Source organism: Medicago sativa, chromosome 8, assembly GCF_051527215.1.
Source record: "Medicago sativa cultivar Bolivia chromosome 8, Bolivia_mono, whole genome shotgun sequence".
Taxonomy (NCBI): Eukaryota; Viridiplantae; Streptophyta; class Magnoliopsida; order Fabales; family Fabaceae; genus Medicago; species Medicago sativa.
Window position 1 is genome coordinate 29,705,064 of NC_140756.1, and position 18,803 is coordinate 29,723,866.

An 18,803-nucleotide genomic window follows, 5' to 3' on the forward strand; every position below is an offset into this window, starting at 1 on the left:
AATTTATTGATTGGTTTTACACTTGATCAAAGCAAAGTTTTAACTTAAATCAAATAAACACCGTAGTAAGACGGGAAATAAAAAATTATTTACTAACCCACTTAGGTTGGCCATTGTGTTGGCTTAAGACATTGAAGTGTGCTCCTCTCAAGATCTAAGGTTCAATTCTTTTCGGTACCAATTTTGGTGTGCTAGTTCGGTTTATTAAAAAAAGATGGAAAAAATACATCGTACAAAGACGGATAATAAAATCAAATTGAGTCTTGTTAAGATGGCGAAATCAAAAAACAAACGAAAGAAGTTTGGAAATATGTGAAAATGACTTATTTATCTGAAAGAGAAAGGAAAGAATATGGAGGAATGGGTCTAAATAGACCCTAAATCACTCCTCTTTGGTAAATCAAGAAGAAAAGTGGTGATAGTTAGGGTTTGGGAATGAGAAAAGAGTGAGGACCCCAAGTAGTTGTAAAATGAGATGAGGTTGTTGTTATTGTAAAAAAAAGGGGAAATGTTGCAGGTTACTCTGCAAAATATTGCAACTAATGCAATAAGTTGGTCCAACATTCGAAAGAAGTATTATAAATAATAAAAGCTGCTATGACTTTATGCAAAATCGGCTTTTTTGAATATACAAGAAAATAATAGAAGCTAACCATGAACATATATAATCAGTAACATAAGGCTAATAATATAAGATTCTTTCTCTAATTTGTTATCAATGCTTCATCAGGACTTAAAAGGCAGGAATGGATATTATTTTGAGACCAAAAGATAGTTAATTTTTCATTTTACACAACCTTCTCAGGGTTTTCAGGTAGATCATTCAGGAAAATTAAGGATCATGAAAATATCTAAGAGCTAGAAACAACAATTCAGAAGCTTGATCAAGGTTTTGAGGCCTGAGGACTCTAAAGCAGGAGTCATTGCACGTATCTATGTGAGAATTTCTATAAAAATTCAACTCATGTTGAAAAGTAAAAAGGATTCTTCAAATGCTGAAAATCATTATACAACTCAAGACAAAACAAAAAGAATAACTCAAATTCTTAATACAAAAAGCAAAAGTCAAAGACTTTGTTATCAATAATACCCGATCTCTCTACTTATAGGGTGATTTCCTTCATGATAAGGGTTGCCGACGACGGCGGACAATGAGGTGGACGGTTGGTCATCTAGCTCCCAATGAGGCGGAGGACAAGGTTGATGCTTGACTTCTCTTGGATGTTGTAATTGGCAAGGGTCAGGTTGTCCTCTAGTAGCTTACCATTAAATATCAGATGTTGCTGATGCACTGGGATCCCTTCCTTGTAAAAAATCTTCTCCTTCACATTGACTATGTTGGCAGAACTATTAACCCTCAGGGAGATACTCCTTCTAGTCAAGGTCATTATAAAAATTTCTATCTGCACCGCAATTGCTAACACATTAATCAATGATAAAAACAGAAGAAAGAAAACAAAACCCTTGCAAAGTTTATTACAACAAAACAGGGAAAAGGAAATTCAAGATCAAATCAATAAAAGAAATTTGAGACTGATACAAAAATAGAAAACACTAACAAGCTATTTTTGCATTTGAAAAACGGACGAATTTCACATAAAACGCTAGAGTATAAATTCAAAACTTAAAAGAAAATAATAAGACATTAATAGGAAGAAAAAATAAAGAAATAAAAGAAAAGGAGATAGGAGGTACCATGGGGTATATGCAAGTTATGCAAATTTCTAGCTCGAGAGCTTTAGAAGAACCAACTGGAATCAAAAGGAACTCTGATGAAAGAGTTCCGAAACTAACACGCTGGACATCCTTCGCAAAAGACTGCAACCAATATATCATATCTATATTCAGGCTCAGAAGAGTTAGGACCAAGGCAGCAAATATTGACTGCATTTCCTAAAAGCAGAGTACTATTATTGAGAATAAATAGTTTGCCATCGTTTTTCGCTTGAAGAACAATGGTTTCATCATTAAACTTCAAGGAGACAATGAAGGAGTCACCATAAGAAAATTTGATTTGAGAACCCGTGTTTTCGGCTGAAATGGTTGGACAACACTTCTGCTGATGCAGCAAAGCCACAGCCTGAAATGGGGCAGTAACATGGTACGTAGATGCATTTGTCTTCATGCTTCTGATCTCCGATGTAACTTTTTTTTACTCTACAACCATGTTCTGCATTCGGACATGACATTTCAATAGATAGCATTAATTAGATTCTCAATGGCTTTACAATGTTTTGAGCTAATGGGCAATGAGCACCTGGGACACTTGTCCCTGAGTTTAGGACGGCAGGTAGAGCAAACAATATGACCATTATCACACTGAAATGTATTGCAACATAAAAGAAAATCATCAAATTAGACTTTGAACCATTTGTTAGAATAAAATAAAATAAGAGATTTCTTTGTAAGGCTTGATAGCAAGTTATGAAATCAAAAGTATAACCACCATAAAGGTAATCATTCTCAATATATTATTCTCAAAAGTATGTACTCAATGACGGATTGCAAATAGCCTCCAAAACATTATAGCGGTATAGCTAGTAGCGGTATGATTGTTATATCAAAGTTTAGGGCAACAATACAAGATGTTCATACGATACACATATAAAAACCCAACAGTAGAAAGAAGGATATACAAAATTAAAGACATTCACAATTGTTAATCAAATTTCATTGTAACTAATATTCGAACCCAAGTAAAGCATATAAGTGTCAGTCTCTTAGGATTAAAATAACCTATGGATGCTTTTAAAATAAACAAAAGTGATTCCTTAAGTAGAATCGCTATCTCTAACAACTTATTCATCATCGTCATGCTCACTCTCTTCACTACTAGACCTCATTTGTAAAGCATCTATCTCCGTTTCTCGCTAAGGTTGTGTTTGGATTGGTGGTATGGGATGGAACGGAATGAGATTAAATGATATAACATTCCTTTGTTTGGATTTAAAAAATAAAGATGGAATGGAATGGAATGAACATTGAGGAATGTATTCCATCCTTTTCCATTAATTATTTCCCCCAATTTTTATTCCCCCAAATCGGGAGGTATGGAATGGAACCACTCCCTCAAATATTAAAATGACTTGTATGCTCTCTTCTTTCAATATCACTCACTACCATTGCCTAGACCTCTTCTTAAGGGCGAAGTGTATAGCAGACACTATTGATTATTGAATACAGAACTTGAAACATATTGCATATATGGCTCTTGTAATAAATCATTTATTTATGAAAGAAAAAAGAAAAGCAAATGCATACCTGAAAGACGGGAATAGTTAAGCGATGAAAACATTTTGAGCAATCCAGCAATTTAGGTTTGGAAATCATCAGACGCTCCATTACACGTTTTGACTAATCAAAATTTTTTGAGCGAAGACTAATCTAAATTTATTAAAAAACCATTACAACTTTATATAATCCAAATCAATTTGTTCTAGTAGAAAAATTATTAATCAAGTCGCTGCTTAAAATTACGTTGAACAAAACACTCAGAGAGAGAGAGAGAAATTGTTGACTTGAAGTTTTGTCGTTTTGGTCTTCGGTGGTCCTTTTTAAACTAGAGATGTTCGCGATTTAGTATGGTTTGGTTGTGACTTTTAAAATAAAATTCGAACCAAACTAAATCAAAACCAATGCGGTTTGGATTAGATCCGTGGTGCAGTTTTTTAAACAATAATTTTTTTTGTTTCAAATACATCAAATTAAAAAGCTAAAACACAACATATTTTTGGTAATGTTTTAAATTTCATCCAACATTACAATTTTATTTTCATCTAACAATGTTCTCAACTACGTAGACCAAATGAAAACGTGGACAAAAAGTAATCCAACTTTGTAAGAAATACAAAAGACTAAATTTTGTATCATTCTCTCAGAGTTCAAGTAGCACGTAAATACATTTTTGAAAGAAAAAGCAGAGAAGCAACTTAACTAGAGAAAAATATGTCATTTTATTAAAGTTTCTATTGAGTTTATATGAGCACCGATCTAGGTGATATATATTTTATTAGTGTTTTTCCTATATTGTGATTTGGTTAGGAATGATTCGGTTGGTAAAATCAAAACCGCAAACCGAACCAAACCATGCGGTTGAGTAAAAAATTGATCTGAATACATCCGAATCAAATGCGTTTTTTGCAGTTTCGGTTTGGATCGGTCCGGTTTGCAGTTTTTCTATTGAATTGGTTCAGTTTTGAACACCTCTACTTTAAATCAATTAAAAACAATCCAAATTAAAACCGAAACCTCACAAAACCCAATATTATTTTGTTAGGGATCCAAATTAAAAATGAGAATACTTTTTTGAATAATTTTTTGAATATAAATAAAAATGAGAATATTTTTTTGAATAAACAACGAGAATAAATATAATATACTAATTTGAGTCTAATATAGACTTCAGAAAATTAATCGTCACTTAATTCACAACTAAATGCTTTTTCATTAATTTTAAATTGTGACACCTAACTCATTTTAAACTATCAATCCATTGAGAAAATTGTCGTGCGTTTTCAACCATCAATCCATTCAAAAAACTTTTTTTTTTTTTTTGACAAAAATCCATTCAAAAAACTAGTGTTCTACTTTTCTATTTAATTTAATCCAAAGAAAAATGCTACATGTCCCGAAAAAATGCTTCCCGAGAGCATCCCGATTGATATGGTATGGGCACTCTTGCGTTTTTTTATGTCCCTTTTTTCTACCACTTTCATCACTCTGTTATTTAGCACTCTTTTTTCTTCTACAACCTTCACCCTTTCCATAACATTCATCAGTAGCGACAAAAATTGCCTCTTCACCAACTTTTCATCACAAAGTTTACAATCAAGTGCCACAGTCCCAACCAATCATGGTAGAATAGTTGTGTCTAGTTCAGAAGAGTATCAATTGATATTAGAAGCTATGCTGGACTTGTGGCTCTATTATTTTATAATACTTTTAAGAAAGAAGGATGAAAATAACTTTTCGTGAATTTTTCGGGAGCATATGTCTTCGTGACATATAGCATTCCTGTAATCCAAAACACTAATTAATCAATTTCAACGCCAACTTATAAAAACAAACATCACGCGGTTGTGTTCACTCTGTCAAAATAAAATAAAACAATTATTTGTCCCTTATTAATATTAAATAAAATTGGATAAAAATTAGTCACTTATAAGCAAACATCTGAAAACAATTTTTCTTTTAAGTATGATTCGTATCATACCAACAAGATTCAAATCATATATTATTTTTCAGAAATCATCCACTTCTATTACTATGATTCGAATCATGTCATTCAATGTACAAAATGATACGAACTATTTTTTTCGTAGGAAAAAATAATACGAATCATTCTATGGTTCAAACCTCCTGTTTATTTCGATTCACATTTTTGAAGGGTAAAATAACTCGAATTATTTTTGAATAATATAGGGAATATCGAGTTTGAATGACATATGTAACGAGGCGACCCGATGCTCAAGCCGGCGAACAAGAATGACAAAAGGGAGGATGATGAGCGGACTAACTAAGAAACGTCAAGGAGAGGACACATAGTGATGGCTGAAATCACCGGCGTTGATGGACACCGTCATTGAGATGGTTATCTTTGAGACATGAAGAGAGGAACGAAGATAGATAACGCGTGAATGGGGACGTGAACTGTTGGGGGAAAGAGAATGCGCATGAGAAAGGTACATGTGAATTGCAAATGATTCACTTAACCTATGTTCTAATCTCAGCTTCACATTTTAATCAAATGACCATTATTCATTATTTTCATTCTCACATACAAATGTCATTCTCACTCGATATGCCCTGCGCCGTGTTGTATGATATAAAGTCTGTCCTCATGAACACACAGGTGCATGCGCATTTAAAATCTTGCTGGTACTTTTAGGCAAATCTCTTACTTACAAACCCATTAATTTGTCAAAGCCACTACTTAGAGATAGAATATTTTTTTGATACAAAATAAAATCAAAACAATCAACATATATATTTTTTCATTCACATCCTGCAGAGTATTTCACTCACCTACTTTCAAAATAGGAACCACCGCTCCCCGCAACTCTCTGAAACTTCAAACACAAAACATGTTTTCTTTTGCAACTTGTGTGTACAATCTATCATGTTAAATTTAGATTCCTAAAGTCTACATCAGTGACAACTCTTTAGGCGTGTACAAAATCCGACTCAGTTTTCCAACCCCTCATGTCTCAAACGCAATGTACAGGGTTTGATCTGGTAAAAAAAAAAAAATATGGACGAAAATAAGTGAGACGAAAAGGGCACAATTGAAACAAGGAACAGGTTCGGGTTGCCCCTCAGATTACCCATTCTGTCCCAATTTAGTTTGAGGACAAATACGGCTATGAGAATTTTTTACTGAACATTGTATAGCTACGAGAATTAATATTGATGTTTTCATATGATTAAAAGTATTATTGATTAGTTAATTTTCAAAAAAAAATAAAAAATTATGTATTGGTGATTTGTCGTTGATGTTTACATACACCTTTTCACCCCTACAACTCTGAATAAGGTTTTTAGGACTCCACCCTTATTGGAACTTAGTTTCATAGGGACCCTGAAAGTACTAGTACTACTGGTGTTGATGTTTCAATTTCAACCAACGGACAAACAAGCCACTCGTTTGAGTACTCCTTTGTTTAGATAGCTCATAGGCAAACCAACCTCTAAATCAATTTTTGGCGTACATACTCTTGCATGAATGAATGAATTAACTAACCTATAAATTTCTGTACCACATTGCATTTAGCAGAGCTGCTTGGTTTACTAAATTTCATCATTGTTAACTATTTCCTCGGTATGGTTCTTCCCTCTTTATGTACTATCACTAACAATCAGACTTGACTCTAGCTCAGGTTATGCAAATTTGTCTCAAGCTCAGGTTCTGTAAATTTGTCTCACTCTGAGAATCATATAAATCTTTTATTTCAAAGAAAAGTAGTGACTGTGAGAATTACTAGACCATTTCAGCTATTGTTAAAAAGTAAATATGTTTCTTAATTTCCTGAAAATCATCATACAGGTCTAGATAAAACAAAAATAACAACAGACATATCCTTAATAAAAAATGCAAAAGCCAAAGACTCTATTTTAGCAATAATGTATAATTTCTCTACTTATTGGGAGACTATCTTCATGATAAGGGTTGTCGCCGCCCAATGAGGTGGATGGTTGCCTGCTTCTGGATGTAGTGTTCGAGAGTGAACATCTAGTCCCTAATTTGGCGGATGAAGTAGACGAGGGTTGAATTCTCTTCGATGTCATAATCGGCAAGGGTACTCAGGTCGTTAGTAAGCTCACCGCCATAGAACAGAATTTGGTCCTGCACTGGTATCCCATTTATGTCAAGCATCTTCTCCTTCACATCGGCTATTGTGTCTGAACTCTCAACCACGAGAGGTATCATTTCTCCAGTCATATCCTTTACAAAAATTTGCATCTGCACAACAATTACCATCAAATCAATAAAAGAAAACTTGATACTGCTATTTCAAGAATTAATCCAAAAATAGAAAAAACTAACAACCTTAGCTTTGGCATTTGTAAATATGATGAATTTGAGATAAAATGATAGAATATAAATTCAAAACATAAAAGAAAATAACAAAACTTTAATTGGAAAAGAAAAGCAGAGAAAAGATATGAAGTACCATGGGGGTTATGCAAATTTCTAGCTTGAAAGGTTCAGAAGAACCAATTGGAATCACAAGGAACTCGGATAAAAGAGTTGCAGTGGCCTGTTGGACGTACTTCGCAAAAGATTGTAATTTCACTTTGTCTCTCTTGGATCGAACTAATATATCATAACTATACCTTGACTTGGAAGATTTATGATCAATGCAACTAATATTGACTGCATTTCCTAACAACATAGTACTATTATTGAGAATAAACAGTTTTTCATCATTTTCCTCTTGAAGAACAACAATTTCATCATTAGACTTCAAGGGCACAATGAAGGAGTTACCATAAGAAAATTCGACTAGAGAATCTTTGTGTGTATGGCTGAAATGGTTGAACAACATTTCAGACGAGGCAACAAAGTCACAGCTGGAAAAGGGGCAGTGACATGGCACATAGATGCATTCTTTTTCATGGTTGTTTCCACCATAACTTATTATCTCTTTGCAACCGTATTTTTCATTCGGGCATGGTGTTCCCAGAGATCGCAACAGATTGTTAAAGGCTATACAACGTTTTAAGCTAACGTATTTGGAGCAGTTGTGACACTTGTTATCAAGCTTAGGACCACACGTAGAGCAAACAACATGACCGTTATCACACTGAATTGCAAAAAAAAGAAACTCATCAAATTACATCCTAAACCATTACTAGAACAAAACAAAATATTTTTAAGAAAGGCTATGTTTTGCAGTCAAAAGTATAACCAATATAAATCTACTTAACAGGGGACATCATTCGGCCCCCAATACGCTATAAGAACTATAAGAAGGTTGTAGTATGGTTGCTAGTTACATCAAAGTTTAGGGAAGTAGTAACAATAATATAGTTGTTCCTGCCACACATATATGGAAGCTCAAAAATAGAAGGAAACATGATCCAAATTATTGTGGTCAACTGGATGATGAGCCCTAGTAAAAGACGAACTGCTAGGAAGAACCCAAGTTTGAACATTGGCTGAATAAAAATTTGTCACTAAATTTTACTTACCTCTCAATCAGACTCCGGATTGCCAACCTCTTTTCTCATAGAGTCGGAAGGTTAAGACAGAATATTATTTTATTAGACACGTATAAGCATTTAAAATAAGCAAAAGCTATTCCTCAAATATAACCATTATCTCCAAACACTTATTCATCATCATCTCACAATCTTTACTACTGTACCACATTTATTATGCATCCTTCTCCTTTTCTGCGTATGTTTTTTTTTGTCTCTATACGGACAACTTTGTTCACCATTCCTTTATATATATGCTGCCTACCCAGCCACACATGGTGAGGATGGGAGACAGCCGTTTTGGAGAAGTAATGGAAGACAAGAACAAGGGAGCCCATTTTCCTTGTCATTCAAAATTACTGGAAACAATTTAATCCCAAAAAAGAAATTAGCATAAAACAATTGTCATCTCATCCGTTAACATAAGTTTTTAAAGCCAAAGACTAACCTGATAACAGAAGTGCACATTCAGTGACTACTCTGCAGTTAATTCTGAGTCAGGGACCTTTGTGACAGCGAGGCGCAGAGTCAGGGATTAAAGTTGCCATTTACTCAAAACTTAGGGGAAATAGTCACTTTGGTCCCTGAATGAGTGACGAGTAGTCACAATAGTCCCTCGATGTGTCGAAATTGCAAAATAGTCTCTGATTGTGCACTTTGTTAGTCAAAATAGTCCTTGATATTAAAATATTTCGTTAATATTGTCATATTAGTCCTTCAGTAGACTTACTTATTGTCATATTAGTCCTTATACATACTTACTTATTGTCATTTTAGTCTCTATATCAAAATGGTTATTGTGAGTATTAAGGGATTATTTAAGCTTTATGGACTATTTTGACTAACAAAGTGGACAATCAGAGACTATTTTAAAATTTTGATACAATATTTAAGGACTATTGTGACTACTTGATGCACATTCAGGGACCAAAGTGACTATTACCCTAAAAGCTTATTTAAGACACTTACGACATAAACCACTTTCTCTCTCCATCCTCCATGCGATCCAAACGAGACACTTCTCTCGGTTTACTGTACCTGTTTCTCTTCAGTTCATTGCCATTAAAATTTACCAAAAATCAATTGAATTTCTCTCTAAAAACAAATCATAAATCAATTGGCTAAAATGAATTCTAAAATAATTGCCTAAAAATAATTGTTTTTTCACTATGCATTCTAAAATGAATTGGCTAAAAATAATTGCCACCAAAGTTTAAATGAATTGCCACCAAAATGAATTGGCTGAAAATTTGTGTTCCCTATAAATATTTCAATTGCCAAATAATTTCAGTGTATATATATATATATATATATATATATGTATATATATGTATGTATATATCTATGTATATATATGTATGTATATATCTATGTATATATATGTATATATACATACATATATATAGATATATATATACACATATATAGATATATATACACACACATATATATATATATATAATATATATATGTGTATATATATATATATATATATGTGTATATATATATATATATATGTGTGTGTGTGTGTATATATATATATATATATATATATATATATATATATGTATATATATATATATATATATATATATATATATAGAGGGTGTATCAAGTGAGAGGACTTTTATAATGAGAGGATGAGAGGATTGAATAAGAACCTTTGGATTAAGTTTAATGGTTGTGATTAATTTGCTCATTGGAAAAATCTCATGTTCTGTCTGTAGTTAATAAATTTGTTATCTTCCTCCTAGGCTCCCATGCTCTTATCTCCCTACATCATCTATACTCATGCCCGTGTAATAGTTGTTCCTCAAGAATAAAAAATTCCTTTTGCTCCCAATTTCACTTGCCAAATGAACATCAATTTCATACCTTTAATTCAAAGTGTTGTTTTCAATACATGTTAGGGATTTCTGCAATTGGGTTTAATATAAGTTAGAGGTTTTAGCAATGGTACCACAAGGATAAAAAGGTAGAGAATATATTTAAGCAATTTGATGGTTTAGAATTGAAATCGATGGTAAGAAAAATTGGGGCATGAAACAAAAAATTAGTTTTACGTTAAAAATTCCAGAAATTGTAGAGATAAAATATATGAAATTATAGTATAAAGATGAGGATTTAAACGCCTTTGTGGGTAGAAACGGTTGTGGTCTTGAAGAAGAAGTTGCAGAGCAGAAGGGCACAAGAAAATGAAGGCGATGGCGTTTTGGGCTGAGGGGAGAACTGAAGAGTCGTGGAAAGGCTGAAATGAAAAGATGGTAAAAGGATAACGTACAACATGATTTTCAATGAGCAAATTAATCACAACCATTAAACTTAATCCAAGGGTTTTTATTCAATCCTCTCATCCTCTCATTATAAAAGTCCTCTCACTTGATACACCCTCCATATATGTGTGTGTGTGTGTGTGTGTGTGTGTGTGTGTGTGTGTGTGTGTGTATATGTAGGGTTGGAAATGAGTCGAGTCGAACCGAACTCGCCTGAGCTCGACTCGATAAGAATTGGTTCGGCTCGAAACTCGACTCGAGTTCGATACGAACCTTTTATTGAGTTCGAGTTCGGCTCGTTTAAAATTCACAAACAGTTCGGCTCGACTCGTTAGGTTCAACTCGTCAATTCAAATCAAATAATTAAAATGCCAATTTTTAATAAATAAATTAAAGGCTATAGCACACAGATTTGTCCTTGGGTACCCAAGGTAAAACAGCACTTTGCATGTAACATAGCAAGTTACTGTAGAGTGTTACTACTATGAAACTCTACTACACACTTCCTGCTTTTTATATAGCTAATCTCATATCTATTCTTTTAAACCCACCGATGTGGGACTATTTTAACTTCTAAAAGCTTAAACTATTGACTGCATATGTTCTTAACCTGTGGAACTTTTTTTTACCATTTTTTATTATCAAATGAGACAACTCTTATTTTATTATTGTTAGTTGTTGGACATATTTCCTGTTTATGTTGGTATGTAATTTATTATTTAATTAAAAAAGACTTAAAATTATTATTAGAACGTACTACCAGCCAACAAACTAGTGCATATAAGAGAGACAAAATCCAATAAAATTCAGGAATTAAAATTGAGAATATCCTCAAAATACTCTATTCACTTCTAAACTATTATATATATATATATATATATATATATATATATATATATATATATTATCGAGCCAACTCATGAACCAATCGTGTCGAACTACATATAACTCACGTTCGGCTCATTTATTTAACGAACTTAATTTTCAACTCAAGTTCAGCTCATTTGGTTCATGAACCAAGCTCAATGAGTTAATTGTCGAGTCGAATTCCGAACTATATTCGAGTTGGTTCAGTTCATTGCCAGCCCTATATATATGTATGTACATGTTTAGACTGAAAAAACCACACATCAATATGGCCTCAAATCATAAACAAAATGGAAATGAAATGCACCATTTGCCAGATTTAAATGTCAATATTGCAGAAAATTTTGTAATTGATCTCAACAAGTGCTTTGTACCCTAAGAAATCAAGAAAAGGGTTGTTGGTGATTTGGAATGCAGTGATTTGGATTGTTTGGAAGATGCGGAATGGTCGAATTTTTAATAATGTAATTTCGGGGATTGACGAAATGGTGGAACAAGTCAAGGTCATATCTTGGCATTGGTGTATGAATAGGGTGAAAATACCGACTTGTTTATTTTATGAGTGGTGTTGGAACCCAAGAGAGTGTCTTTCTAGATAAGATAGGGGGTGCTTATAGGTGTTGGATTGCTCAGTTGTATTTGTTTTGTGGGGTTTAGGTGCTGCTGTTGCCGTGTTGTTCTGTTTAGGCTGGCAGGTTTTTCTTTTTTGGGGTGTTGGGGCAGCTGTAGCGCTCCCCTTGTAATTGTACTGTGAGTTCTTTCCATGTTTTGTGGACAGTTCTCCTTCATATATATTATTGCTGATTCAAAAAAAATATTCCAAACTCTCCCGTGTTATCATTTGGAGATGAATGTATATTTGATATAAATATGCAACCACCTCATTCAGATTTGAATGCAAACACCGCTGGATACAATATTGGTATGTTACTTGTGTAATTTTTCACTGTTAATTTTATTTCTTTGTGGACATAATCTATAATATAAGAAAATATTTTTACAGTGTTATTTTTTTTGTTCATATTTTCTATCCATGTTTAGATGTGGACAGCCAACCGCTTGAAGAAAATAATATTGATAACTTTTTTTTTTTTTTTTGACAAAATAACATTGATAATACTAGTATGCACCAAAATTTGTATGAAACCACCACTGGGAACAACATTGGTATGTTACATCTATAATTTTTCATATTTTTTTTTTTGTTTCTTGCTGGACATATAGCCTTTATATGAGTAAGTATTTTAATCCTAATTAATATCAATATTTAGATTTAGATAGACAACCACTTGAAGGACACAGAGTTAAAACTGGTAAAAACGAGCAGGAAGATATTACTAGTTCAGAATTTGGTACTATCATATTTACATATTTTGTTACTATTTTAATTTCATTATTTAATCTATGATTATAATGTGATGTAGTCTATGGTTCCTCTTGATACAGAAGATAGTAACAGTGCAACAAATTCAGAACTACCGAATGTGCGAAAAAAAAGAATTATGTTGTCCGATTCTGAGAGAAGGATCATATATGAGGCTTTATTAGAAAAGAGTGTAAATGGAAAACCAAAACTAGGTACGACCAAAATTGCGGCGTCACAATTTCCCGTTAATATGCGCATTGTGCAACATATCTGGAAACTTGCTGATAATAAATGAGTTCATGTTGTCGTGTCAAATAAAAGGGTAGGAAAGTGTGGACGCAAGAAAATTCAAGTAGACCTTAATCAAATACGTGGTATTCTTTTGAATTAAAGAACAAATATGCCATCTCTTTTTGCTGCATTGAATGTGAGTATTGGCACGTTGAGAAGACTTCTTAAGGCAAAAAGAATAAGAAGCCACTCAAATGCAATTAAACCATCTCTAACCGAAGAAAACAAGAGAAATAGACTGCAAATTTGCATATCAATGTTTAATAGCTATGGTTTATCACATGATCCAGGTTTTAAAGGAATGTATAACATCATTCACATCGATGAGAAGTGGTTTTATATGACCAAAAAGTCTAAAAATTATTTCTTTGAAAAAGCTAAATTAGCTCACTCAAACTGGCATCAGGGAGAATCAAAAAGTCATATTTTTAGCTGCGCAAGCTAGACCGAGGTTTGATGCGCAAGGAAATGAAACATTCTCTGGAAAAATAGGTATATTTCCTTTCATAAAAATGGAGGCTGCTAAAAGGTCTAGTGTAAATATACCCACGGGTGCACTTGAGACCAAGTCATTAATCTCGGTTAATAAAGAAACCATCAGGACATGCTTCCTTGAGAAAGTCATGTTTTCCATCAAGGAAAAATGGACAATAGAAGAAAGAGGTCAACCAATATTTATTGAGGAGGATAGTGCAAAAGTACATATCAGTTGTGATGATGCAGAATTTGGTCGAGTAGCTTCAGAAGATGAGTTTAATATCCGTTTGATGCGTCAACCAGCAAACTAACCTGATATAAATGTTTTAATTCTTGGTTTTTTTAGTTGAATTCAGTCCTTACAACATATGGAGTTGCCTAAATCTATTGAGGAGCTTGTGGGTGCAGTTGTGAAATCATATGATGCATTTGACACTATTCGAGCAAATCGTATATTTTTATCATTGTAATCTTGCATGATAGAAATCATGAAAGTAGGTGGTAGTCACGACTATGAGACTCGACATATGAAGAAAGCTGCATTAGAAAGCCGAAACGAATTACCGGTGGTTCGGTCCTGTGATATCTCATTGGTGCAAGATGTTCTTCAATATTTTTAACCAACAAGCCCGTGTGAGGTGCACTAATAAGCTCGGGTGGGAAAAAAAAACATACAAGGGGAAATAGGTTGCCATTAGATACGGGCTCGAACAAAAACCCCTAAAAAACCACCCAAAAAAGAATACAATCAACACACCAAATAATGATGCTGCACTATACATGCTATAGGAAGCCACATGAATATCACAGCTTCATCACCTATGCCATAAAACAGCATGAAAAGACCGCTCCCCTCCCCCAAAAGCTACTCTCGCTGCGCACCCAATCAAACACACCACAACCAGACACAGCAGGCTTCCAACAACAGCAAAGCACAGCCGGACAGAGCACACCAGAAGTTTATGTTCTTCAATATTTAAATAATTAAGTTTTATCTTCATATGTTAAAATTTGAAGTGTTATTTAGTGGTGTTTGATGTTCACGTCACTGTTGAAATAGCATTGTTTATCAACTTGGCATATCCTTGCATGAATGAACGTCCATAAAATAAAATTCCAAAATATCTAGCAATGAGTACTCCCTTTTTATTCGATAATTAATTAAGGCTTTATTCATATTGATTCAAAAAGAAAAGAGACACGCCTTCCCAACAATGAGTCCTCAGTTACATATAATCAACACCAAACAAGATAGTGGGTCTCTCAAGCTTCGCCTTCATCTCGTTTATATTTTGTATCTTTCATAAAACTTTTGAAGCCACGCCTTCAATAATTTCCTAACTTCCCCTTTGACTTCATTTTCATTGTACTGTCATCTTCTTCGTCGGGAAACTTGTTCAAATCGAATCCACAATCGGCTCGAAAATCTATATCAAGTGGTGCTCTTCCATGTGGTAAAGACGTGATATCAGCCAAGTCTTCACCATCTTCTGTATTCATAGAATCTTCACCATCTTCTGTATTCATAGAATCTTCACCACTTTGTGTATCATTTTCATTGTTCAAAGAATCTTCCACGATTTCTGAAAATGTTGAGACATTTGCATGACTCATGATTAAAAGTGAATTAAAGTTTTATTCAAGATGCACAATTAAGCCACTTTATATAAGAACTTGTAGATAAAAATGTGTGAAAATGACTAACAAGCTAAACTTTTTTAAGCTTTGTTTGGATGTTTGGAGAGGAGATGAATGAAAGATTTTAGGGGTGTGAAATATACAGAAAAATATAGAAATCTTTTACATTTTTTAGAGAATGATAAACTGGTGTTTATGATTACTTTATTTTTAAATTTAAGAATAGTATAACAACCAAGATTGAATTTAAAAAATTCATATAAACCTTCCAAAACCCTTCTCCAATACAATTTTCACTACAAGAAAGCTTGTGTATTCCGACCAAAAATATCCGAGGAACAATGGTTTCTTGCTAAAATTAAGGATTTCCGAGGAACTTTTTCCTCGGTATGTACAAGTCAGAATCCCTGCCCCCACCTCCTGCAAACGCGCTTTTCCAAGTTAAATACCGAGGAAAATGTTCCTCGGAAAACATGTTGTCATTATTAAATTCTTTTCAAAGCGTGTATGACCGTTGTAATGTATTAAACAAGGATTTTACTAGGAGGCAGCTAGCTTGTAATAATTTCCCTCAGTAATTTTTACAACAAATTTTTAATTATATTACCTACCTCCCTCTTTTCAAAGCGTGTAGTCCCCATCCTCCATACAAACCGTTTCTTGTAATGCTTTCATCTATAAACAAGGATTCTAAACTTTTTCAAGAACTTCTTCATTCTCTAAAAATCATTTTCACTTAAATCATCTGAAATTTAGCATCAAATCATTGTTATTGGTAAGTTTTACAAATGTATTTTTATTTTATGTATGTTGTTGATTTAGTTTTTTTGTACAATGTTAATTTATCAATTTATTTATAATCTCACTATCATTAATTAGTTATATACTTTTGATCATAGTTATTTGTAATCTCACTGTCAATTTCTTGTTGATGCTTAATTTTTTCTATTTATTGCTTAATTTATTTATTTTTAGTTTTTTAAATGTAAGGTTAATTAGTAGTAAAAATGTTAATTTGTAAAAAGAAATTGTGTTGGTAAAAAAAATGTTAGTAAAAAGTTAAGTAGTTTTAAAATATTAGCTTCTTTAAAAAATTAATAAAAATATTAGTTAATAAAAATGTTAGTTAGTGATTAAAATGTTGTGAAAAAAATTTGTTAGTAATAAAAACGTCGTTACTTAATTACAGAAATTGTTAGTTGGTAAATAGGTAGTAATAAAAATGCTAGTTAGTAAAAATCTTAGTAACAAAAATCTTAGTTCATAAATTTTATTATATACATGTGACATATAATGTGTGTGATTCATGTAAATTGTAAATAACTAATTTGATAGTTTTTTTGTCGTTAGACGTGCATGTTGTCGTTGTTGCCGCTGTTGATTTTTCTGGATATTTTTCATCGGATTACAACTTGATCAGGTTAGTTTCTTAAATTAATTTAATATTATTACATATGTATTTTAAATTTTAAATTTATTTATATATAACTTTATTGATTAAATATGCATGGATATTGGTATAAAAAAATTAATATGCATAAATATTAGTTTTTGTTTTAAGAAATGCATAAATAGTTTTATTTTTTAAATAGAATTTAACCAAATGTTAACAGTGCAGAAGATGGATCAATATTATTACTACCGAAGTTGGATGTACGATAGAACATTTCCGGGGAGAACCAAACTTAAACCGCAGTTTGAGGAAGGAATTCATGGATTTGTTGCTTTCGCCATGTCACAAGACATTTATGAGAGGGAGGGAGGGATAAGATGTCCGTGTCTTAATTGTACGTGTAGATTGATACAGAGCGGAGAAGATGTCATCAAACATTTAAAAAAAGTTGGCTTTATGGATTCCTATTGGGTGTGGACTAATCATGGTGAACAAATGCCGCCTATTAATACTGGGTTCAATGTGAACACACATGCTTCATGCAGTGGAATGGTATCCTCCGCAAGTGCACGGAAATATCGGTTTTAGTATAAAAGATGTCGAATCCCACAGAGACCAATGTCAAGTACCGTTATCTATTGTCACGTTGTTTATCTAAGGCGATGCTAATTAATTTGGTTGCAATATTGGGAAAATAACAGTTTTAATTAATTTTAATGACGAGAGCCCGGAATATAATTCGCGTCGACCGTGAGTACTCGTTAAGTTATATTTTATTATTGTAACAGGACAATATTTTCGCGCGTAAAAAGAATTAAATTAAAGGGGTCGCCAGCTTTCGCGTGTACGACACCGAATTTTGAATTTGTAATCTATTCGACCGCTTTCGCGTGTACGCCTTACAACTTCAAAACTCCGTTTGAAAACTAATCAATTTACGCGCGAAAAGTTATTTTTAGTAGAAATTTTAATTTAAAGGTATCGTCGGCTTTCGCGCGTCCGGTACCGTATTTTAAACTCACAAGCGCCAGCTTTCGCGTGTACGACCATAAGTTTAAAATAGCCTTTTTGAAAATTAGAAATTTCTAAATTAATTAAAGAAAACGCTTTCGCTGTATTTCAAAATCAATTCCTAAAAATTCTACGGTCAGATACAGGTTTCACTCTTTCGATATGAAATCGGTATCCCTTTATTTCAACTTTCGCTGTAAATATTAATCGTTAAAAATCAGAATTTTCAGACTTAAAAATAATTCCTGTTACAATTTATAATCATACAATTTAACAGAGTACCATTGATACGACGTTCATCACATTCCGGACTCTATAAAAATCTACTCACACATAGTTATATTAAACATACAAGGTGTTAATTTATTCATACTAAAAGCAAATAATTTATACCTGTTAAAATCTGGCCACTTTAATTGAGTATAAATTCCCTCGAACAATTTTATGCAGACTGCATATTTTAGTACCGTACTGCAAAATAATGGACTAAACAAACAAACAAATAATAACTAGGCACAAACACGGTGAGATGCTTGTACCTACAGTAGCCAAACAGAAAATATATAGTACCCAAGTAAATGGAGAAATATATATAGAGAGAGAGAGAGAGAGTACGGCGCACACCAGGCAGCAGGCAGCAAGCAATTATTAAATGGAATTGAAACCGAACAGTGATTCAAGCAATGAAAATATATGGATAATAGGACAATAACAATTCTCCATTAAAGTAGATATGCACAGCACACACATATAGAGTAATTGGGATTGGAATATTAAGTAGCAGCAC

The 18,803-nt window shown here is 33.0% G+C and overlaps 1 protein-coding gene and 2 pseudogenes across 1 annotated transcript; 1 reads left to right on the plus strand and 2 right to left on the minus strand.

Moving 5' to 3' along the window:
• Positions 1 to 1,172: 1,172 nt before the first annotated feature.
• Positions 1,173 to 3,342, minus strand: LOC146898237 (E3 ubiquitin-protein ligase SINA-like 10; annotated as a pseudogene).
• Positions 3,343 to 7,228: 3,886 nt separating this feature from the next.
• On the minus strand, positions 7,229 to 9,038 carry LOC146898238 (putative E3 ubiquitin-protein ligase SINA-like 6). Its single transcript, XM_085736525.1, has 3 exons — positions 8,940 to 9,038; positions 7,671 to 8,324; positions 7,229 to 7,459 (listed from the first exon to the last, which is right to left on the minus strand). The coding sequence occupies exons 1-3, from the start codon at positions 9,036 to 9,038 to the stop codon at positions 7,229 to 7,231; spliced, it is 984 nt and encodes a 327-aa protein (XP_085592651.1).
• Positions 9,039 to 12,710: 3,672 nt separating this feature from the next.
• On the plus strand, positions 12,711 to 14,983 carry LOC146898239 (uncharacterized; annotated as a pseudogene).
• Positions 14,984 to 18,803: the final 3,820 nt, after the last annotated feature.